General features: G+C 40.9%; 1 protein-coding gene across 1 annotated transcript in view; it reads right to left on the bottom strand.

Annotated features, from left to right (window-relative positions):
* Positions 1-20,038, bottom strand: part of BRCA2 (BRCA2 DNA repair associated) — a 57,516-nt gene that overhangs the window by 7,543 nt on the left and 29,935 nt on the right. Inside the window, 9 exon segments of the mRNA XM_033103779.1 lie at positions 6,399-6,537; positions 6,622-6,785; positions 7,031-7,229; positions 9,433-9,554; positions 11,502-11,646; positions 11,745-11,900; positions 15,347-15,701; positions 16,203-16,373; positions 18,964-19,151. Of these exon segments, the coding sequence (XP_032959670.1) occupies positions 6,399-6,537; positions 6,622-6,785; positions 7,031-7,229; positions 9,433-9,554; positions 11,502-11,646; positions 11,745-11,900; positions 15,347-15,701; positions 16,203-16,373; positions 18,964-19,151 (1,639 nt within the window).

The following is a 20,038-nucleotide window of genomic DNA, read 5'->3' as shown; positions in this document are numbered from 1 at the left end:
CATCGGCTTCCAGAACTGGGAGACAACAAAGTTCTGTTGTGTAAGCCCCCAGTTTGCAGTACTTTGTTACAGGAGCCCTAGCAAAGTGATTTACAGGGTTACTGAACTAGGGAAAATGACTGAGAACAGACATCTTCCAGGGACATGAAATAATGGATAGAGACGCGAATACCCGGCCCTCACACAGTAACTGAGAGCAGGAAAACATTGGTTTTGGACACAATTGAGAAAGAGTCAAGAACTACACGGGGTCCTGGCAGGTCGCCTCACTTTTCTTCTCCCACACGCCTGACCTGACCATCACCATGTGACTTGGGACCATTAGACCTGATGTCATGTCCTTCTCCACAAGAAGCCCAGGCCGTCCATATTCCCAGACAGTCTCCAAAAGCTCTGCATGCTGCCCTGACACCATCTCCCACCTCTCCCTGTCTCCTGGAATCCTCCACTGGGTCCTCTGGAACTCAGTCAAACCTCAGCACTCTCCACGGTCCGGAGCTGCTCCTTACTGTCCTGCTGGAACACGCCCAGACTTTGTCTGACGCCACAGCTGCCCTGCAGACTGTGCTCCTGGAGCTCAAGGTGGGTGGGTGTCTTCCTTGCTCCTCGCTGCTGCTCCCGGCACCTCCCCCAAAACACTCAGCTTTGAATCTCCTGTGATCAGACATGTGGTTCACTACTCTCCTTGTTCAGGCATCTACTGACCCCTGGTCACTCCCTTCATTTTCTTGAAGACTCAGCTCACAACACTGTCGTTCTGTCATTACTATCGCTGTATTTCTCTGTGACTTCAGTATCCCCAAAGATAACCCTTCCGACAGCCTGGACTCCCAGGGTCCGTATTCTCCTTGAGGGTCTTGTCTCCAGTCTGTGAGCTGCCCACCCGGCAGACTGACCCAAGACCTCGTTACTTGCAATAACCCCATTCTCCCCCAGAACCTCAATTCCAAATAGCTCATTCTTCCACCACAACCTTTGATCTCTCCAGCTCACTCCCGATAGAACCCTACCTCAACCAATCCTTCCACCCCACTGGGTCGTCCTTCTTATCTCCTGCTGCTTGCTCCACAGTCCCCAAATGTCCCTTCTCTCTCCTGCGTCATGCTTAAAATCCAGGGTCAGTTATTAAAATCCCTCCTTTCCATACACCCCCACATTCCTTCCCTCCTACTTTGTGTTATTCACCCAGCTAGCTACAAGTCTGGCCAGATCCCACCTCCCCCTGCCTCATGCCTGCACCATTACCGTCAAACATGGCTGGAAAAGTATCACATAGCCGTGACGACTAGTCACTTTATCTTCATGAATTCCAGTGGCCCTGGCAGCCACCAAGTGTTCGCCCAGCCCGTCCACTCTGCCATTTACTGGGGTGATGATGTCACGCCTCTCTTCCAAAACTTTTAACGCCTTTCCCTGCATTGTGACTCTCAGGTGATGATTTCGTTTCCCATTGCAGTGTGGAAACAGAAGCAATCAGAGGAGGGCTGCCCCAAGTTTTACTCACATGCCAGCTCTCCCGCTTCATCCGTACCCTACACTCCACGATTTCCCCTCTAATACAGATGGGGACCGACTACCTAAGAGCTGAGGTCAACCTCCCCAAATACCCACTAGGCACCATCCCGACACGGCACAAAGAACCGCATTGCACCACCAGCCCCCCTTTTCTTCCACTGTAATGTTCACCCTCTTTCCTGGGCCCTTCTCGTCAGTACACATGTTATTAGGACGCTACCAGCACTCTGATCTGAAAAAGCGAGTATTCTCTGGCCCTGACTCCCCTCAGCTTTTGGTTCATTTCCCGTCTTCACTGGGAGCAGGATTCCCTGATGCCTGTACTCACCACTGCTACTCCTCTCCTTCCGCAGCCTGTCACTCCAGCACAGGGGTCCTCAGTGCTAAAGCCAGTACCACGCTCAGCCCTCAGCTCTCCACGGACGCTCTCAAGTGCTGGCCCCCAGACGCTCACACTCACCTCTGAAATCCTCCTTTTTTCCCCGGCTTCAGCAGAGCTCCCTGTCAAGCCTCCCCCGCACCTCGCTCACGCTCCTCCTCTTTCTTCAACCGGCTCTTTCCATCTCTTCTCCCAGGAGGGACAGCCTGAGTCACTTCTCTCTCTCCCACCCTCGTGACCTCAGCCAGTCCGACCACTTTACCCACCACGTGGATGTTGACTTCCCAATTTATATCTTCAGCCCAGACCATTTCCCTGAACAGACGCCTGTATCCAAGTGTCAGGTAGAAATGCCTACTTGGATTAAGCATCTAAAACTTCACTGTCCACACTGAGCGCCTGACCTTCCCCACGCCCTGTTTTCCTCTCAGTAAATGGCAAGTCCATTTTTCCAGGTGCTTACCAAACACCATGGCACCGACCTGACTCCTCTATTCACCCCACGCGGACCCTCTACTTTCAGACTCTGACGACGTGTGACCACCCCGCTGGCTGTCGTCTGGTCGGACTCTTGTCAGCATCTTGTGCCGAAATTCTTGCAGTAGCCTCCACCTGGTTCCCGTTTGTGCCCTCATACCCCCTACCGTCCATTCTCACTGGGGGCCTGAGAGGCCCCCTGAAAACCTACTCAGATGGTGTCACGCCTCCCATCCGCCAGAGAAAGGAAGTCGGTCCCAGGGCCATCATGTGATCTGGCTCTTCGGAGCATCTCCCCGGCTGTGAGCTCGCACACACTGCCGGCCTCTGCCACAGCTCAGGGGCACCAGGCCGGATGCTGTCTCACGACCTCTGCCACCACCATGCCTTCTGCTGGAACGCCCCTCCGTGGAGGTCCACAGGCCTCCCTCCTGTGGGTCCTTCAAGCCTCCCTCAGATCCTGTCAGCTTTGCAGTGAAGTCTTTCCTCACCTCCCTCCCCAAAGCTGCACTTCCCCTGCCTTCCCTGATACTACCTGTCATTCCGCACTTAATGTTCTTCATCAGCACTTACTAAGAAAGGTACACATGCCACTTATTATTTTGTTTGCAATGGCTCCCCCACCACAGTGGAAGCTCCCTGAGGGCAGGGGGTTTTGACTGTTTTGTTCATTGCTCTGCACCCAGTACTCACCACAATGCCTGGCAGTAGCAGGCATTCAGTAAGTACTGACTGAATGAATGAATACAAGTTACCCGCCATCTATAACAACAATAGAATGTGTGGAAGAAGTCACCCACGTCTGACCAAGATGAAATGAAATGCTACGGAAACAATGGAGGGTATTAACATACTACAGTCAGAGAAAACTTGCAAAGCACCAAAACACAACCAACCAAACAAAACCCATTAAAACAGAGGAGAAAAGAGCACAGCAAAGACAAAGAGCACACAACCCATAAGAAAATAAGACAAAAAGAACAGAGACGGTTTCGCATCTTCAGAATGGATTCATGCCATTGAATTTAATGAGAACATGAATTCAGTAAAGCAAAAGCTGGCATAAGGGATGATAAATAGCCCTGTAAGATGATAAGGAGACTGCAGGGACAAGGAAATGAATTGAGGATACCGATATGTAACCCTAATGGGACAGATACGTGCATTAGAAATAGCAAGAAATAAAACAATGTAGAAAATAAAATTACTGACATAAAGGCTGGACATAATAATGGTGAATGAAGATGAAAAAGACAAACAGAAGCAATCAGAGAAGAGATAAAAACAAAAACAATCCAACATAAGACTAACAGGTGTCCTTGATGTAGAAATCCCAATAAATGGAACAGCAGATATATTTAAAGAAATGACAGTATTTCTCTGAAATGAAGAAAGCATTGAGTCTGCAGATTAGAAGAGAATCCTGTGTCCCAGGAGAGTTGTGTAGAGAATATTTACACTAAGACACAGCTTAGTCAAGCTTTTGAACTACAAAACAAAATATTCTTCAGACATGCAGACATAAAAAGAAAACCACCTAAATGAGGGAAAAATTAGGCCAGTCCCAGACTGTTGAATGCCAAAAGAGCAATTTCTACCAAGTTCTGAGGGAAGGAAAGAAAGCGTGATCCCGTAACATTATGCCTAGCCAAGATACAGTCTCAGAAGTAAGCAAACAGGTACACAGTCAATGGAATATGGCACACATGAAGCCATCTTAAAAAAAGACTGACCATAAACCTCAGCCAAAGGACCGAGGAAGGGACAGAGCAGGACAGGGCAGCTGCTAATGAGGAATGCACCAAAGCTTTCAGACCTGACCCTGTACCAGGCACTGTTTCGGGAGCTGAGGACACAGCTCCTGTTCTGGAGGAGGGAGACAAAAACCAGGGAAACGTATGCTGTCAGGTGCTGCTGAGCGCTGGGCTGGGAGCAGAGAGAGGGCTGCTCTTTTGAGGGCCGCATCTGACCAGAGACTTGGAGGAGTGAGGGGAGCCAGCCACGTGGCTGTGTCAGAAGTTTCTGGAGAGGGAGCTGTGAGTATAAGTCTCTGTGAGGAAGGTGAGCTCGGTGGGCTCAGTGCATCAAGGAGGGTGTCACCATAGCTGAACTGGAGTGGGGGACAGACTGAGGAGAGGAGACTGGGGTGCCTGGCACAAAATAATGAATAAATAGAAGGCTTTGTGCTTCAAGTCGGACTACAGCTGGCCCTGGACACTTCATAGCATTTAGGGAGATGCGAGTTTGGCTTTGCAGATAGAAAAATGGAAAGAGGAATGTGCACATTTAGGGAATAAAATATAGATGAACTTGGCTGAGATGCTGGGAGTAGTAAACATGAAGCTGACACTGCAAACGTACCAGCCTCACCTCACAGCGGTGGTCATCGTCTCCTCCTCGGCTTTCAACCTAGGTTTTCCATGTGCTCCCCTCTCACCTCAGCTCACTACGTTCTTTTCCCTCCCCTACTCTTGGGGTTTTGCAGAATGATAATTGTGAACCAAAGGAGAAAAAGAGACAGCAAAGAAGTGTCAGCTATCCACTTTTTTTGTTGGTAATCAGAATTGGAGAGTGTGGCTTTGATCTAAGATGGAACAACAAAGCCTTTCCTCCATCTCGCCAAGGTGCACTTGACAGGGTTCTGTTCTGTGGGTTTGGTCTGCTCGTTGGAGGAGGAAAGAGCAGAGGGGGAGACACATGGACTCTGAGCTCACAGGTTCCAAGAGAGCCGAAGACAAACATGGATAACGATCTATTTCCTAAGGTCACCAATGAAATAAATGCTTCTTTCCTTGGGCAGGACAGAGTGAAAGGGCTGGAGAGAAATGGAGTTTCTTTGTCATTTAAAATTATTTGTTCCTCAAAAAATTAAAAATACAACTATCATCGGATACAGCATTTCCACTTCTGGGTATATAGCCGAAGGAAATGAAATCACTATCTCAAAGAGATAGCTGTACCCCCATATTCACTGCAGCATTATTCACATAGCCAGGTATGGGAACGACCTAAGAGTCCATCGACAGATGGGTGGATAAAGAAAATGTGGTATAAGCAAAGGAATACTATTCACCTATAAAAAAGAAGGAAATCTGCCATTTGCAGCAACATGATGGACCTCAATGGCATTGTGCTCAGTGAGACAAGTCAGACAGAGATAAATATTGTATAATCTCATTTTTATGTGAAACCTGAAAAACAAAAACTCACAGAAAAAGAGATCAGATTTTCTGGTCAGGAAGCAATCTGCTCTTGGCCCTCTCTGACCTCTCTGCTATATAAACAGTCCTGAAAAGACAGTCTGAGACAAGAGCTGCTACCAAGTGTGTAGAAATGTCATGCGACTTGCTTTCCAACACAAGAAACTGATGGGACAGACTGAAAGCAAGCCAGCAAGGTGGTCAATTTTAATCCAACTTTATCAATATCAGATTAAAGGTGATCAGATTAAACAAACCAGTTAAAAGACAGAGGCTGTCAGATTGGATAAGAGCAAGATCCAGCCACGCTGTCTATCAGAAACACACTTGAAATATAAAGTCCTCAGTAGGTTAAAAATAAAAGAATGGGAAAAGATAGATACCATGCAAAACGACACTAACCATAAAAAACTTGGAGCAGCTATATTCAAAGAATAGGCTTTAGAACAAGGGATATTATTAGGGATAATGATGGATATTGCAAAGGAAAAAGAAACCCAAAACCCAGAGGTGGAGGCTTGACTCCTCAGTTAACTGCACAGGGAAATTATAATTATTGTCTAGTAATCACTAAAATGCTGCAGAACATTTTCTAGGAATTTCTTTAAAATTAAGTAGCACAAAATGGGAGGTAAGTTCTTTCCTTGTAATACCGCCGAATTGCTTTTCATTAAGAACTGAGATTAAAACAGGCCTACTTTCAAATCACTAAGTTATCAAATTTGCCAATTTGTAGTTCCAATTAATCATAAGGGAGACAAAATGTAAAAGATAATGTTTTTCTAAAGTATCAATAAAAAGCTACAATTAAATAGGCTGTACCTTACCTATTTTCTTCACAACAGAAATTACAAATCCTATTAGGTCCACCTCAGAACAAGGTGGCTGGAAGTCTGGATTCAGTAACTGGTTGAAGGGAAGGGGCTTCCTTGCCTGATAAACTTGGAACAGGATTTCGTCTGAAGCCTACAAGAGAAAAATCAGCATGTGTTGATGCTATAAACTAATATGCATTCATCAAAAATGAAAAATTATAATGCAAGTGTGTACCGGTAGTTGTTGGTACTGAGTTTTTTTTGTTGCTGTTAACTGTATATTAGCTCCTCCAGGTTTATTTTTAGATTTTGATGTTGCAAGATGATAGATCCTGTATCTCTTTCCCTCTGTTAACAGGGAATATAAATCTGATGATGGACGCCAGATACTCAGTATAACTATTTAGGTAAAGAGGAAAAAGACACAATGGAAGAACTAATCATCATCGAGATTCTTGTTTAAAAATGGAACACTGATAACAACTGAGATCTAAGGATTCGATCATCATTTTTTGGGTGCTGGTAACCCATTTTTGCTCCTCTGATATACACTAACTTTATACTTAACCAGCATTTGAGATTATTTTATTAATATCATAAACTTTAACTTAAAACTGATAAAAACAAAAAATTTACATACTGACCTGAATCTTCTTCTTTTTTCTCATAGCTTATGATTCGCAGCTTCCACACAGTTGTAACGTCCCTTGATAACATCTGCTCCCCTTGCTCAGCAGATTCCACAGCCTTCCGGAATCTCAGCTGGATCTGTGCTTGCTTCTTATCATTCAATGTCTGCCTGTGATTATTCAAGGCTCTCAACTGTTCTTCACTAAAATAACCCTGTCATCATTTAATATATGAAGGCGGACAATGTTGGCATGAAAAGCAAGAAAACAAAAACAAAACACCTCATCTATTGTAAGTGAATCCCTTACATTTAAGGGATAAAAACACAGTAGAGTTCTCTTTAAGGGTGTGACAATATAAAAAGCGAGATGAACGTACTCAGCTTGTCACATAAATATTTTTAGGTGCCTTAAACTATTTACTAATCTTTGTGACAAATTTCCCTAGGGCCAGAGCAACCCCTACTTATAAATGTGACTGTAATAATTATAATCATCAACATAGATGGCATTATAAATGGTTAATGTTTGAGAGCTCGCTCTATCTGAGAAATGGATCTATGTGTGGTCAGTGCATTAACTCATGTAATCTGTACAATAACCCTAGGAGGTAGATACTATTATTGTTCCCATGTTATAGAAGAAGAAACTGAGGTACAGAGAGAATAACTCGCAGAGACATATAGGTGGGGCTTAACTCAAGAACCCTCCTTCTTAGTCCTGTAGTGTAATTTCATGAACCCTCTGGAACAGTAGATACAATTTAACACAGACTTGTGCTGTGAGAACTTGCCTCTGCCTCCACACTTCCCTCCCAATATTTCACCAAACTGCTGTCTGGATCCGTTGGGACTCTCAGCCCAGTTTAACAAAATTAAATAAATGAACAAACAAAAATAGAATAAAATGAAATAGGAAATGGAATCCTGACACCTAACACTAGACTGCTGCTGCCTTATACATCTTAATATCTTACTCTACACAAGAGTCTGAACTCTCTGTACCCTGAGAAGGTTTTCCAAAAATGTAGACAGTGTTCAGTTTAAACATGAATTAAAAAAAAAAAATCTGTGATTTCCAAAGTTCCACAACATTTAATATTATCACTTAAAACAAATCCTTTGAAAGGGCACTTTAGAAATGGATGGTTCTTTTTCCCTTCAAGCATTACAGTAACTTGACCTAAGTGAAATCTCATAGAACCGTACGAACCCACAACCTCAGAGATAAGGGCCTCTCAGGCCTTCCCTTGGTAGAAGGTGGAAAGGAAGCCTAAGAGACAACTTACCTGTCCAATTACAAAGTGGCAGGACCAGGTCAGAACTTAGTCCTCAAGCTCTCATTCTGTCCCCTATTTCTTCCTTATAAATAAATTCTACAAAAGGCTTCTAGACTTAATAAAGATCTTGTTAAATTTTGTGGATGAAATTAAACCTATCTTCATGATGACTCATAGAAAGCATAAATAAGCTTCAACATAGGTAATAAGAGAGAAAGGCAAATCATTTCTCAGGAAAGCAGAATAAAGCCTTCACTCACAGACTTGCAGCAGATACACTGCCAAGCTTCACAACTGGGCTCACCTCTCACGGGGAGAATGGGTTGTCACTTGGGAACATGAGGGAATTCCATTCAGAACAGCACTGCTCACTCTCCTAATAGAGTATTCGTTATTTTGTAGTCCCACTATTTAAGACGACTAAGGCTATATAGACTTATTGTCATCAAATAAATGAGATTAACCAATAAACAAACAATAGCTTTCTTAACACTTTCTATCTTCTCCCTATCTAGCAAACTAATCCTAGAATTTGCATTAATTAGATACCAGGGTGTCTAAAACTTTAGGAGGTAGCTTACCTGAATATATGAAATGATGTTCTAATAATAGTAACTAACATCTTTATGGAATTTTGTAACAGTACACTTTTACATACATTATCTAATTTGATCCTAAAACAATTTATTTTATGCCCATTTTATAGTTATTTTACGCCCAATTTCCTTGGCTAATAAACAGCAGAGCCATGATTCTAAAGCCTCTGTTATTTCCAACACAGTTTAGTGCTTCTGAAACTTTTTGATCTCAGTACCCTGAAAGGAGAGGATTATGAAACAAGCTCTAGGTAGGACGCGAGAAAAAGCTGAGAATGTGGAAACTAAGGCATTGCTTTGTAGATACTTGTTTCATCTTAAAAGTAAACAAGTTTTGCCTGCATTTTAAGCCACACTTACTTACCATCTAAAGTTATTTAACCCTCCTACCCTCTATTTGATACAGAACTGAAATGTGCCACAGAGGTTTGCCACATCACTGGGGACCCCTCTGAGAACAGCCTTTAATACTCCGCTTCCCATGATGGTTGGGGTGACTACAACTTCCCACCTAACGGGTGACGTGCCTGTTCCTCTCTCACCTCCAGGTAGCTGGGGTCTGGTGCAGTCCTTACAGCTTCATAGAGCTCGGCACCGTCCTGCAGAGCACGCACCTGCCGTCGGGTCAGTGCACGTGGAGGTAGACATCGTTTTGTTCTGTTTTCTAGGGAAAAAAATCACTAGTCAGCCAAACCACAAAGTTAACACTGGAAGCTAGAGAGCCAAGCAAAAATACCCAAAGAACAGGGGTTAAAAAATAAGAAACCATTTATCTGCTAAAAGTTTTCTAGGAAAATGTCAAACTAATGTACTCATGCTTTAAAAAATTGACGTACAAAGAGTCTACTTAATTAGAGTAATTTGTAAATTAAGTAAATTATTTTGTGATTTACTTAATCATAGAAACACCATAAGACAGTGATAAGTTTAAGCAAATCAAATTTGAGTCCAATTTTTTTTTGCAGATTTATATACAACATGAAGTTAAATAATATAAAAAATCATGAAGCAATGCAGAACATAAAATTTTCAGCAAAAAAAGATATTAAAAAAGTAAATTTCATGTCCTTTAAGCAAAAAAACCCCCAAAAAACCCCACTATGATTTTTATTATTAAAATTGATGTCACAAGGAAAACAAGTTCTAGCCCCAAGTATAATAACATAAAACTCAACAACTACAACAACAAAAACTGCAAAAGTTATATAATGTAGATAAGGACACTGAAGAAAGAGAATGACAATGGCCTAGGGGAAAATTATTTTTTTGAGTGTTTTTCTTTTTATTGAATATGTTTGACATGTAGCGTTGTGTAAATTTAAGGTGTTCAACATGTTACTTTGATATTTATATATAGTAATATGATTGTTGTATTGATATTTATGAACTTACATAATTATAGTGAAATACTGTCTACCAGGGTGCCAAAAAAATGTATATACATTTTAAGGAGATGTTATCTATGTATTACTTTTTGAAGTTGAATTGAATTACGGTAGCAATGTGTAGTATGATGTTTGCTCAAAAGATAGCGTTAATCCAATGAGTGCTAGTGTCACCATGCATCAGGCAGGACAGAAAATGGCAGAATCATGGTTGTCGTTCCAAGAGCGCATGAGCATTTTGAAGTGGTATTTGAAATTCAAGAACATTGTGGAAGTACGACAATGGAGGCGTGAATGTGCAACAGAACCTCCAACACGCCTAACAACTGCACGCAGTCGTGATAAGTTTGAGACACGTGGTGCAGTGTGTGACGTGCACAAGGGAAGATCCAGGAGCCCGCGCACAGCAACAAGTCCTGCTGCTTCTGCTGTGGCGTTGGAGCAGTTTACACGCTTGCCACAGAAGTCTACCAAACAGTGTTTGCCGTAATCAGAAGTGTCTGGATGCTGACGGCAACCACTTTGAGCACCTCTTGTAATTGCAGAAGTCAAATGTGGCTTGTATTCATCTTTTGTTATCGGTAGATATTGAGTACTACAATTTTAATACCGTTTTTTCCTTTCTTAAAATATGTATATATTATTCTGGCACCCTGTGTACATTCACTATACTGTGTATTAGATCTTTATGGCTTATTTACTACGCATGTAAGTATCTTAAACAATATCAATCTTATCTCCCCACCCCATGCTCTGGTAACCACCATTTTTTTACGAGTTTGTCTTTTTTATACTCCACATGTAAGTGATTCATACAGTACTTGTCTAGAGGAAAATAATTTGATAGTGCTTTCCCATGCTGCTATTCTTTCTCTAATACCAAAATAAGATATTACAAATACTACAAATACCAAAAAAAGATACCACAGTATTGACACTCAAGAGGGAATGTACTTCTGCAAAGTGTTATGGCTATGTAACTGTGTAAGACAATTACAGTATCTAAAAAGTTCAGTATGTTGAGTAAAGATTTAATAATTTGGGGTTAGGTCAATGCTTACCTGTATGTTTATGTAATAATATTTTGAAAAACAGAAAAAAATTCAGATTCAGAATTAGAACAAAGAAACCTATTACTCAAAGACAATTTACCCAATTACAAAAGTTAAACTAGAAGCCTCCAAAAATTCTAACGAAAATAACTTGTAATATACAACTCATTTTACCTTCATGCTCTTCAAATTCTGCTTGAATTTTAGTGTATAAGTCTTCTAGTCTCTTTTGTTGGGCCTCTGCATATTTTGCTGCTTCCTTTTCTTCTTCTCTTTCATTGCGAAATATGTATAATCCAGATGATGTTTTCTCCATCCACTGTAATGATGCATCGGACAGAAAACATGGTAAAGAGGGATCATTCAAACTGTCTCAAAAGAGAGAAATGGAGAGTAAGTTTCAAGAACATATCATACCTGTATAGGATATACTCTTTGAATAACTACGTCAACACAACCAACATTTCCTCCATCACTGAAAAGTGATGACAAGGGGAGAGGAAAAGGTCTAGGGTCCCGAAAGAATCCAAGTTTGGCATACCAGCAAGCAGGCCGGGTACTGTTAGCAGAAATCTGGACAAATTAAGGAATACATTGGTTTATAAGCGAAGGAAATATATTCAATTGTATTTCAGATTTCATAACATTTTCATTCTTTTAGGACTGGCTGCTTTAAAAATATTCACTTTAAAAAGTCTCATGAAGGGAAGACAGACAATAAGTTGAAAAATTGTACGACAGTAAAAATACTTTCAAAATGTATTATCTTAAAAAAATTGTTTATGCTGCTATAAAGTCTTAATGTTATATAAATATTACCACAGGCATACCTTGTTTTATTGTGCTTCACGAATATATATTTTTTTATTTTTTCAGTTACAATTGACATTTAATATTATTTTATATTAGTTTCAGGTGTACAGCATAGTAGTTATACATGTATATAATTTATGCTGTGATTTCCCCCCCATATACTTTGTAGATATTGTGTATTTTACAAATTGAAGGTTTGTGGCAATCCTACATCAAGCAAGTCTCCTGGTGCCATTTTCCTGACAGCATTTGCTCACTTTGTGTCTGTCACGTTTTGGAAACTGTTGCAATATTTCAAACTTTTTCATTATTATTATATTTGTTATGGTGATCTGTGATCTATGAGAAATCATTCGTGAAAGGAAGAGTCAGTCAAAATGTCAAACTTCACTGTTGTCTTTTTTTAAGAAATTGCCACAACCACCCCAGCCTTTGGCTCCCACCACCTTGATTAGTCAGCAGCCATCGGTGGTGAGGCAGACCCTCCACCAGCAAACAGAGTACGACTCCCTGAAGGCTCAGATGATGGTTAGTGATTTTTAGCAATAAAGTATTTTTAAGGTATGTACATTGTTTTTAGACACTATAGTATATAGTATAACAGTATAGTGTAATATTACTTTCATATGCACTAGGAAACCACAAATTCATGTGACTCGCTTTATTGCGACATTCGCTTTATTGTGTGGTTTGGCCCTGAACCCACAATATCTCCAAGGTCTGCCTATATTAGAAAATTAATAAAAGATACTTTAATTTAAACATGATGGATTAAAATATACTTATTTATCTAGGTTCCCTTAAAAAACCTAGAAGAACAAAGAGAACTGGAAAAGACAATAGATGAAATATCACCAAAAATCTGGAAGCTAAAAATCTGTTGCACGAGTGGTAAATAACAAAGCAGCTCGAGGATGACTACAGTTAATAAAAACAGCAGACATACACAGAGCACTTACTGTGGTGCCTGGCACAGCATTAGTGCTTTACATTAACATTTAATCTTCACAACAACCCTAAGACTTCCCATTTTACAGGTGACAAAACTGAAGTATAAGGGAAATTACATAACTGATCCAAGGTTACTCAGCTAGCAAACTTGTTGTATGGAGCCAATATGAAACAAAACAATTGAGGAAATAACCCAGACACTAGAGGCAATAGGTACCCTCTGTAGGCAGGAGCATGAGGTGTGGCTGAAAATGGGAGGAATGGCAGAGATTTTGTATGAAGATAGTTAAGACCTCAGATTTCCTCTCCCATCCCAGGCAACCACGTGACTGTCCATCCCTCATCCCAAAAAGAACCCAGGAGAATTTACTTTCTGGAGAGGCTAAACCACACACATCCTGGACTCTGCAACAACAGGCAGAAGCAGCTAGTGTGAGGTGAGATGCTGTACTGAAAACAAAAAATGCAATGAAAACCCTTATGCTCAAAAGGAATCCCTGTTAGTTTTCTTACTCTGCCCAGCTCTCCTAACAGTTGCTGATATTTGAGGGTCTCCTAATTAAACCAAAAAAAAAAAAAAAATCACATCTCCATGTTACCCACAAGTTGACCAGCCCCACCCACCTCACATAGCACTTCTAATCAGCTCATTAGTGACCCACCAGTGAAGAGGAAAGAACAACTAACAACTAGCAGTGGGGCAAAGTCTCCAACCTGAGACACCCAAACAAACAAAAAAAAGGTTCTCACAGGGGAAAAAAATGCAGGGAGCAGAAAAAACTAAAATAAAACAAAATACTAATTAGCCTCAGAAAGACGAGAAGATACTGTATCTGTGAAATAAAATCCTTATGTCAGAAAAACACATTTAGGGGATAATAAAGGTCTTAGGAAATTGAAAATGATGCCGAAAGGCACAAATTCACTTGAGGGATTAGAAGATTAAGAACTAGAAAGTAGGGGGTGAAACAGACAATAAAAAAGGAAGAGAAGAGGGAAAGAAACAAGAAAATGACAGGACCAATCTAAGAGGCTTAGTGCCCAAATATCAGGAATTAAAAAAATGAAGAGAAAAAAATAGAAGGGAAGAAATGATCAAACAATTACTTCAAGAAAATTTCCCCAAACTCAGTGAAGAACATATGTTTATAGACTGATTGTCACTGTGTACCCAGGACAATGATTTAACACAAAGGCTGACACCAAGGTACATTATTATGAAATTTCAGAATACTGGAGACAAATGATCTTAAACACTTCTTGGAAACAGATCTCACAGTAAAGGACTGGGAATAAGAATAGTACTGAACTTAGCAGAAGCTTCACTAGAAGCAAGAAGATAATAGAAGAAATGGCTTCAAAATTCTAAAGGAATTATTTCAATCTCAAACTCTTTATTTGGCCAACCTTACAATATAATTTTAAAAAGCTGCATGCCCCCTTTCTCAAGAGGCTGGTGGGTTGTGTGTCCTTAAACCAAGGGAATAAAGCTAAAAAGATATGAAATCCAGAAAACAGGGCTTCTAACACAGAAAGTGGTGAAAACAATTTCCAGAATAACTGTGCAGCATATGTAGAAAATAACCACTTCAGATAAAGCAGGAACATGGAGAGGTCCAAGGGATCTCCAAGAAAAAGAAATGGAACTGATAAAGGTATTTTAACATATTGGGATGAGTTTTATATAGCTCCTGTATGGGAATGAGTTGGTGGTAAGGACACAGAAAATTAAGAAACAAAAAAAGCAAGACAGTTAATAACTCCAGGGAAAGCAGTAAGTTGTGAAGAAAGGAAATGTAATCATAGTATATTATATGCTGAGTTGCAAAAACTATTGTCATTATAACGTAAACATTGAATCCAGACTTCACTCGTCCTCGTTTGTCGCAGGAGGCTAATAGTTATTGTCGAAACGAAGGAGAAGAGGAGACGTAGCAGAGTAAGCCAAAGGAACAGCCGAAGCTTCAGAGTGGCTGTCTTTGGGGAGAACATGAGTAGCCTGAGGCTGGATGCATCAGTGGCTGCCTTTTGGGGGGGGAGTCATAAGCCTTTTACAGGCTGCTTAACAATGGGATACATTCTGAGAACGCACCTGAGCAATCTGCCACTTACATTAGGATTATCAGGCCTTTTCCAAGAAATGGTGTATCCTTAACAGGCATTGGTAAATTAAAAATTTTAAATGTACAAGCTCTCCAGAATTTAACTGAATCAGTGACTGATTTTTTCCAAGAGTGTGCATTAACTTATCTTACCTTTAGCATTAGAGATTCTGGGGCTTCCAGAGGTGGGCAGGCGTCAGGAGAGCCCACCAGCTCCGCTCCGTAAGTGATGACCTTCTGGCCTACGGCCAGCCTGCCGCTCTGGAGGAGGGCCGAGAGCGGGGGATCCAGCTGGGCCTTCACTGCGTACCAGCCATCTGTCAGTTCCACAGCGGCTGCTCTGTTGGTCTCCACACTGCTAGTTTTACTGCCAGAAGTTTCAGAGAGATTTGTGCTTGATGGAATTATTTCAGAAACACAGAGAACAAGTGCTTTTGCAGCTGTGTCATCCCTTTCCATTATCTTTTTTATAGCTGATCTTCTGCTTCTATCAATTTCCATATCATATCTAAAAAGAAAAATGCACATTTTAGGAACTGTGAGTGTCTAATTTCATTGCAGAAAAAAGTCATCGAATAATTGAAAATAAAAATTTAATACCTTTATTGAAGAAATACTGAGACAGAGAGAATTTAAAATTTGGTAGTTAGAAATACATTAAGTTTTATAGTGTTAAAAATGAATTAAATATTAAAATCCTCAAAATACAAAAATGCTTTATTAGCAATCCCCGAAGAGTAGATTGAATTAGTAATTCATATTCTTCTCAATATGAGATTAAAGAGGGGGTGGGAGGAAGAGGGAGACAGGTGTATGAATGTGTGATTTCTCTTAAGTGGGGGTTGGGGGGTGACCAGAGAACTACCCTATACAACTGCACAGCAATGTAGGATGGCAACTGTCACCGACAGCTGGCTCGTGTGCCTCTATGACATGGAAGTCACAGACTGCAGAGAAGTCTGACCCATATCGCAGGATATGATGACATCATGTAATGCTGTAAACTTGCCTGTATTTTAGTTGAAGAAGCACCTGTTCTGGGTTTAGGCATCTATTGGCAAATTGCTCAGGAAAAGCAAATTCCATAGCGGCTAGTTTCCATACAATCCATCTGTAGTGATTATAGACCCAAACTCTAGAAATAAGCTTTGGATCCACACCTGGGGTGTCACACAGAGCCCTGAACACAGAAAGGTAGAATAATATAATAAAAAACACGTAAGACAATATTAACTTCAATAACCAAAACTATTCTTTGCAAAAAACTACACAATAGAAGAGCATTCAGTAAGTTTTAAAAATAATTTTAGAAAATGAATTGATATGTATCAAAATATACTAATAAAAATTCACTTAACATATTAGTCAATACAATTATTTCAACTTTTTAAAGAGACTGTTTTTAGAAATCACCAAAGAACTTCCTTCCCTAGTCCTGGTGCTCCCCTCTGCTCAAATCTCAAGCTCCACTTCCCTTCCCATTATTCTCACTCTCAGTACTAAGGAACGGAAGGGGCTTTCATTAGCCTCTGCCCTCGTATCTACGCACCCAGCAGCATGCGCCCCTTACACTGTGCCTTCTGCCATTTGTACATGAGCTCCCACCCTTCCTTGTCCACTTAAGGACACCGATCTGGGAGATGCCTCCTCTCTCTCCGCATCAATTTTATTCCCTTCTACTGGATAAAAAACAGTTTTTCGACCTTCAAACAAACAAACAAACACAGCAAACTAACACCTTTTGATTCCACTTCCTTCTTCACATACTGCCCTTTTCTCTGCTGCTCTTTTGGGCAGCGCCTGAAAGAATAACTGTGTTCTCCCTCCAGCACCTCTCCTTCCCCTGCCGTCCGTGGCACTGTGATCCGGCTTTTACCCCACGGATCTCCTGAATTACTTTCATTAACGTTAGTGGGGACTCCGCGTGCTAACCTCAGCCGTCACTTCGCAGCCCTCATCTAAGTACACCTGTCAGCAGCATTGACATAGCCACTCTATCCCCTGAAGGGCCACCTTCATGCGGCTTGTGCCACACCAACTCTTTGGCTTTATTTCTAACTTTCGGGTTCCTCTTTCTCAGGCTCTTTTTCATGGCTTTAAATTCCATCTATATGCTTACAACTCTCAAACTGCTTTCTTTGGCCTACGCTTCACCTATGAGCTCCAAACTTGCATATCTGACTGCCTGCTCATCTGCACTGCAAGTCTACTAATACCTCAAACTTCGAGGGTCCCAAACTGAACTCCCAATTTCCCTTCCATCCTTGGTCTTCCTAACTCTCAGGACATGGTAACTACCCTTCCAACTGCTAATGCCAAAATCTTTGGAGCCTTTTTTACTCTCCTCTTTCCTCACACTCCTCATCCACTCCTTGAGCAAATGCTGACGGTGCTACGGTGCTACGTTCAAAATATACGCAGAATCCAACTACTTTCACCAACTCGACCGCAGCTCCTTGGCCTGAGCAACCACTCCTCACCCGGGTTACTGCAGCAGCTTCCGCACCGGTCTCTCTGCTCCCAGCCCTGCCCCTCCCCACAGTCCAATCTCAACAAGTAGCCAGAGTCCTTCTTTCAAAAATAAGTCAGATCAGGTCACCCTTTGCTTTAAACATTCTGATGGTTTACTTGGAGTAAAAAGGATTACTCAGAATAAAGGCTGGAGTTCTTGCAAAGGTCTGTAAGGCCCTACCTCTCTATATCTACTCGGTCTACTCCAGCTACCCTAACCTTCCTCCTGCTCCCCCAATAAACATGCCCTCCCGCCACCCCCCAAGCCTAAGATGCTGTGCCCAACGGTCCCATGCTCACACCCGTAAGCTCCTTCAGGTCACTGATCAAAGGCCACAGGCTCAGGGAAGCCTCCTAATTACTCATTAAAAAACCCTGTACCTCTCCCCACTCAACTCTCCCTACCCCCTTTCCAGCTTTATCTTTATAGCATTTATCACCTTCTAATACAATTTTCTTATTTCTCTTTAAAATTTTCTTTCCCCACTGCAGACACTCCCACTAGAATGTATGACTTTTTAGGGTAGAGATTTTCTTGGTTTGTCATCCTTAGTACCCAGAATAGTATCTGGCACGTAGTAGGTGCTCAATGTTTGATGAATGATACAAAAAAATAACTGGAGCGTCAACACTCAAATGTTCCGAACCATGCCCACCAGGTTACAGGGTAATATAATACTCTTAACCTCTCCACAGTGCAGGCTACTTCATACAAGAAAATAATATCACTGTTTACCATACTTTTCCAACTAGAATCGATAGCAGATATTTGTTAATACGAGACAAGTGCAAGATATACATAACATTCTTGTTTGAAAATAGTCCAAAAACATAATAAAATCACTTTTTATTTTGTAAGTCGACAAGAAAAATGCTCTAATTTAAGAAAACCAATTTATTAAATCCTAAGATGAAACATCGTGTTTCCCTGAAAATAAGACCGGGTCTTATGTTAAGTTTTGCTCCAAAAGACGCATTAGGGCTTATTTTCAGGGATGTCTTACAAAAAATCATGCTAGGGCTTATTTTCTGGTTAGGTCTTATTTTGGGGGAAACACGGTCATTCACATTTTAGAAGATTTCAACAGAATGTCTATTGGACCATAATCAACTTAAAATGATTCAATGTATAAAAATTTGATTCCTAGCCAACTTTTTAAGTACAAGAGAGATAAGGAAAGAGAAAAATGGGGGACTTGTAAGGAAGAGAGGGATGATGGAATATATAAAAACACAAAATCTCTTATTGCATAGAGTACCTATAAAATTCTTCTTTTCCAGCTTTTCCATCATTGGAGGGTATGAGCCATCCACCATCGGCCAACTGTATTCCCTTTCCAGCCCATAAACTTTCCTTACCGAAATAATCCTGAGTGTGAAACTGAAAAGACTCTGCATTTTTGCTGTTAATTTTTACGCAGTGTTTAGAAACGCCATACATATATAGCTGCACAAAATAATCAAAAAATTTGATAATGAATGAAAAACAAAAGCAAACAAAGAGCATGTTTCTTTGAATAAAAACGATTGTAACAAACCAAAACTGAATTTACCAAAAATTTTTCATTTAAGTATTAAAATATTCACTGTAAAAATATTTACCTTACTTACTAGAAGCTAAAAATCTTAATGTATATAAATGACCCATGCATCCAAGCAAGGGTCTGCTGCACCTTTTTCATTCCCTTGTGTACACGCCTCCTGCTAGATCTGCCATAGGAAGTCATTGTGGGGATAAAAGTAATTTATGTTTTACAAAACCTCTTAAGTTCAAACATTTGAAAGGGAAAGAACAATGCAAAGTGTAAGTATTTCAGGAAAGCTGGCCTCAGATCAGATTTCTACATAGGCCTGGCCTGCTTTCAAGGTGCTCACTTTCACCCCAGCATGTCTTTTTCTACCAGAGTTCTTTTCCTTCGTTCAGACTTGACTCTGGAATTTTGGTTCTTCTACTACTAGTTAAGTGACTTTGAGCAGTTACTTCAACCTCTCTGTGGTTTAGTCCTCTCATCTGTAAAATGATGGACAAAATAATAGTGCCTTCCTTTTAGGGTGCTTGTGAAGACTAAAAGAGAGATAACCGGCAGGTACAGAGCTTAGAAGACGCCTAGTACATAGGAAATACTCAGTAAATATTACCAATATCATGTTCACCTCTCCAGTGCCTAAAATGCTACCTAGATAGTGTTGGCTTGATCAGAATCCTCATTTAAAAATGTAAATAGCTCTTTGTGGGTTCAGGGCTATGAGTTAGTCACACTTTAAATTCGCTGACACTACTTTCCTCTAACAGCTAGTAGACAGAACTTATAGTAATAAAATGAATATGCTTTG

This window comes from Rhinolophus ferrumequinum, chromosome 4, assembly GCF_004115265.2.
Source record: "Rhinolophus ferrumequinum isolate MPI-CBG mRhiFer1 chromosome 4, mRhiFer1_v1.p, whole genome shotgun sequence".
Taxonomy (NCBI): Eukaryota; Metazoa; Chordata; class Mammalia; order Chiroptera; family Rhinolophidae; genus Rhinolophus; species Rhinolophus ferrumequinum.
The sequence above is the reverse complement of the archived record's forward strand: the minus strand, read 5'-3'. Positions and strand labels throughout refer to the sequence as shown.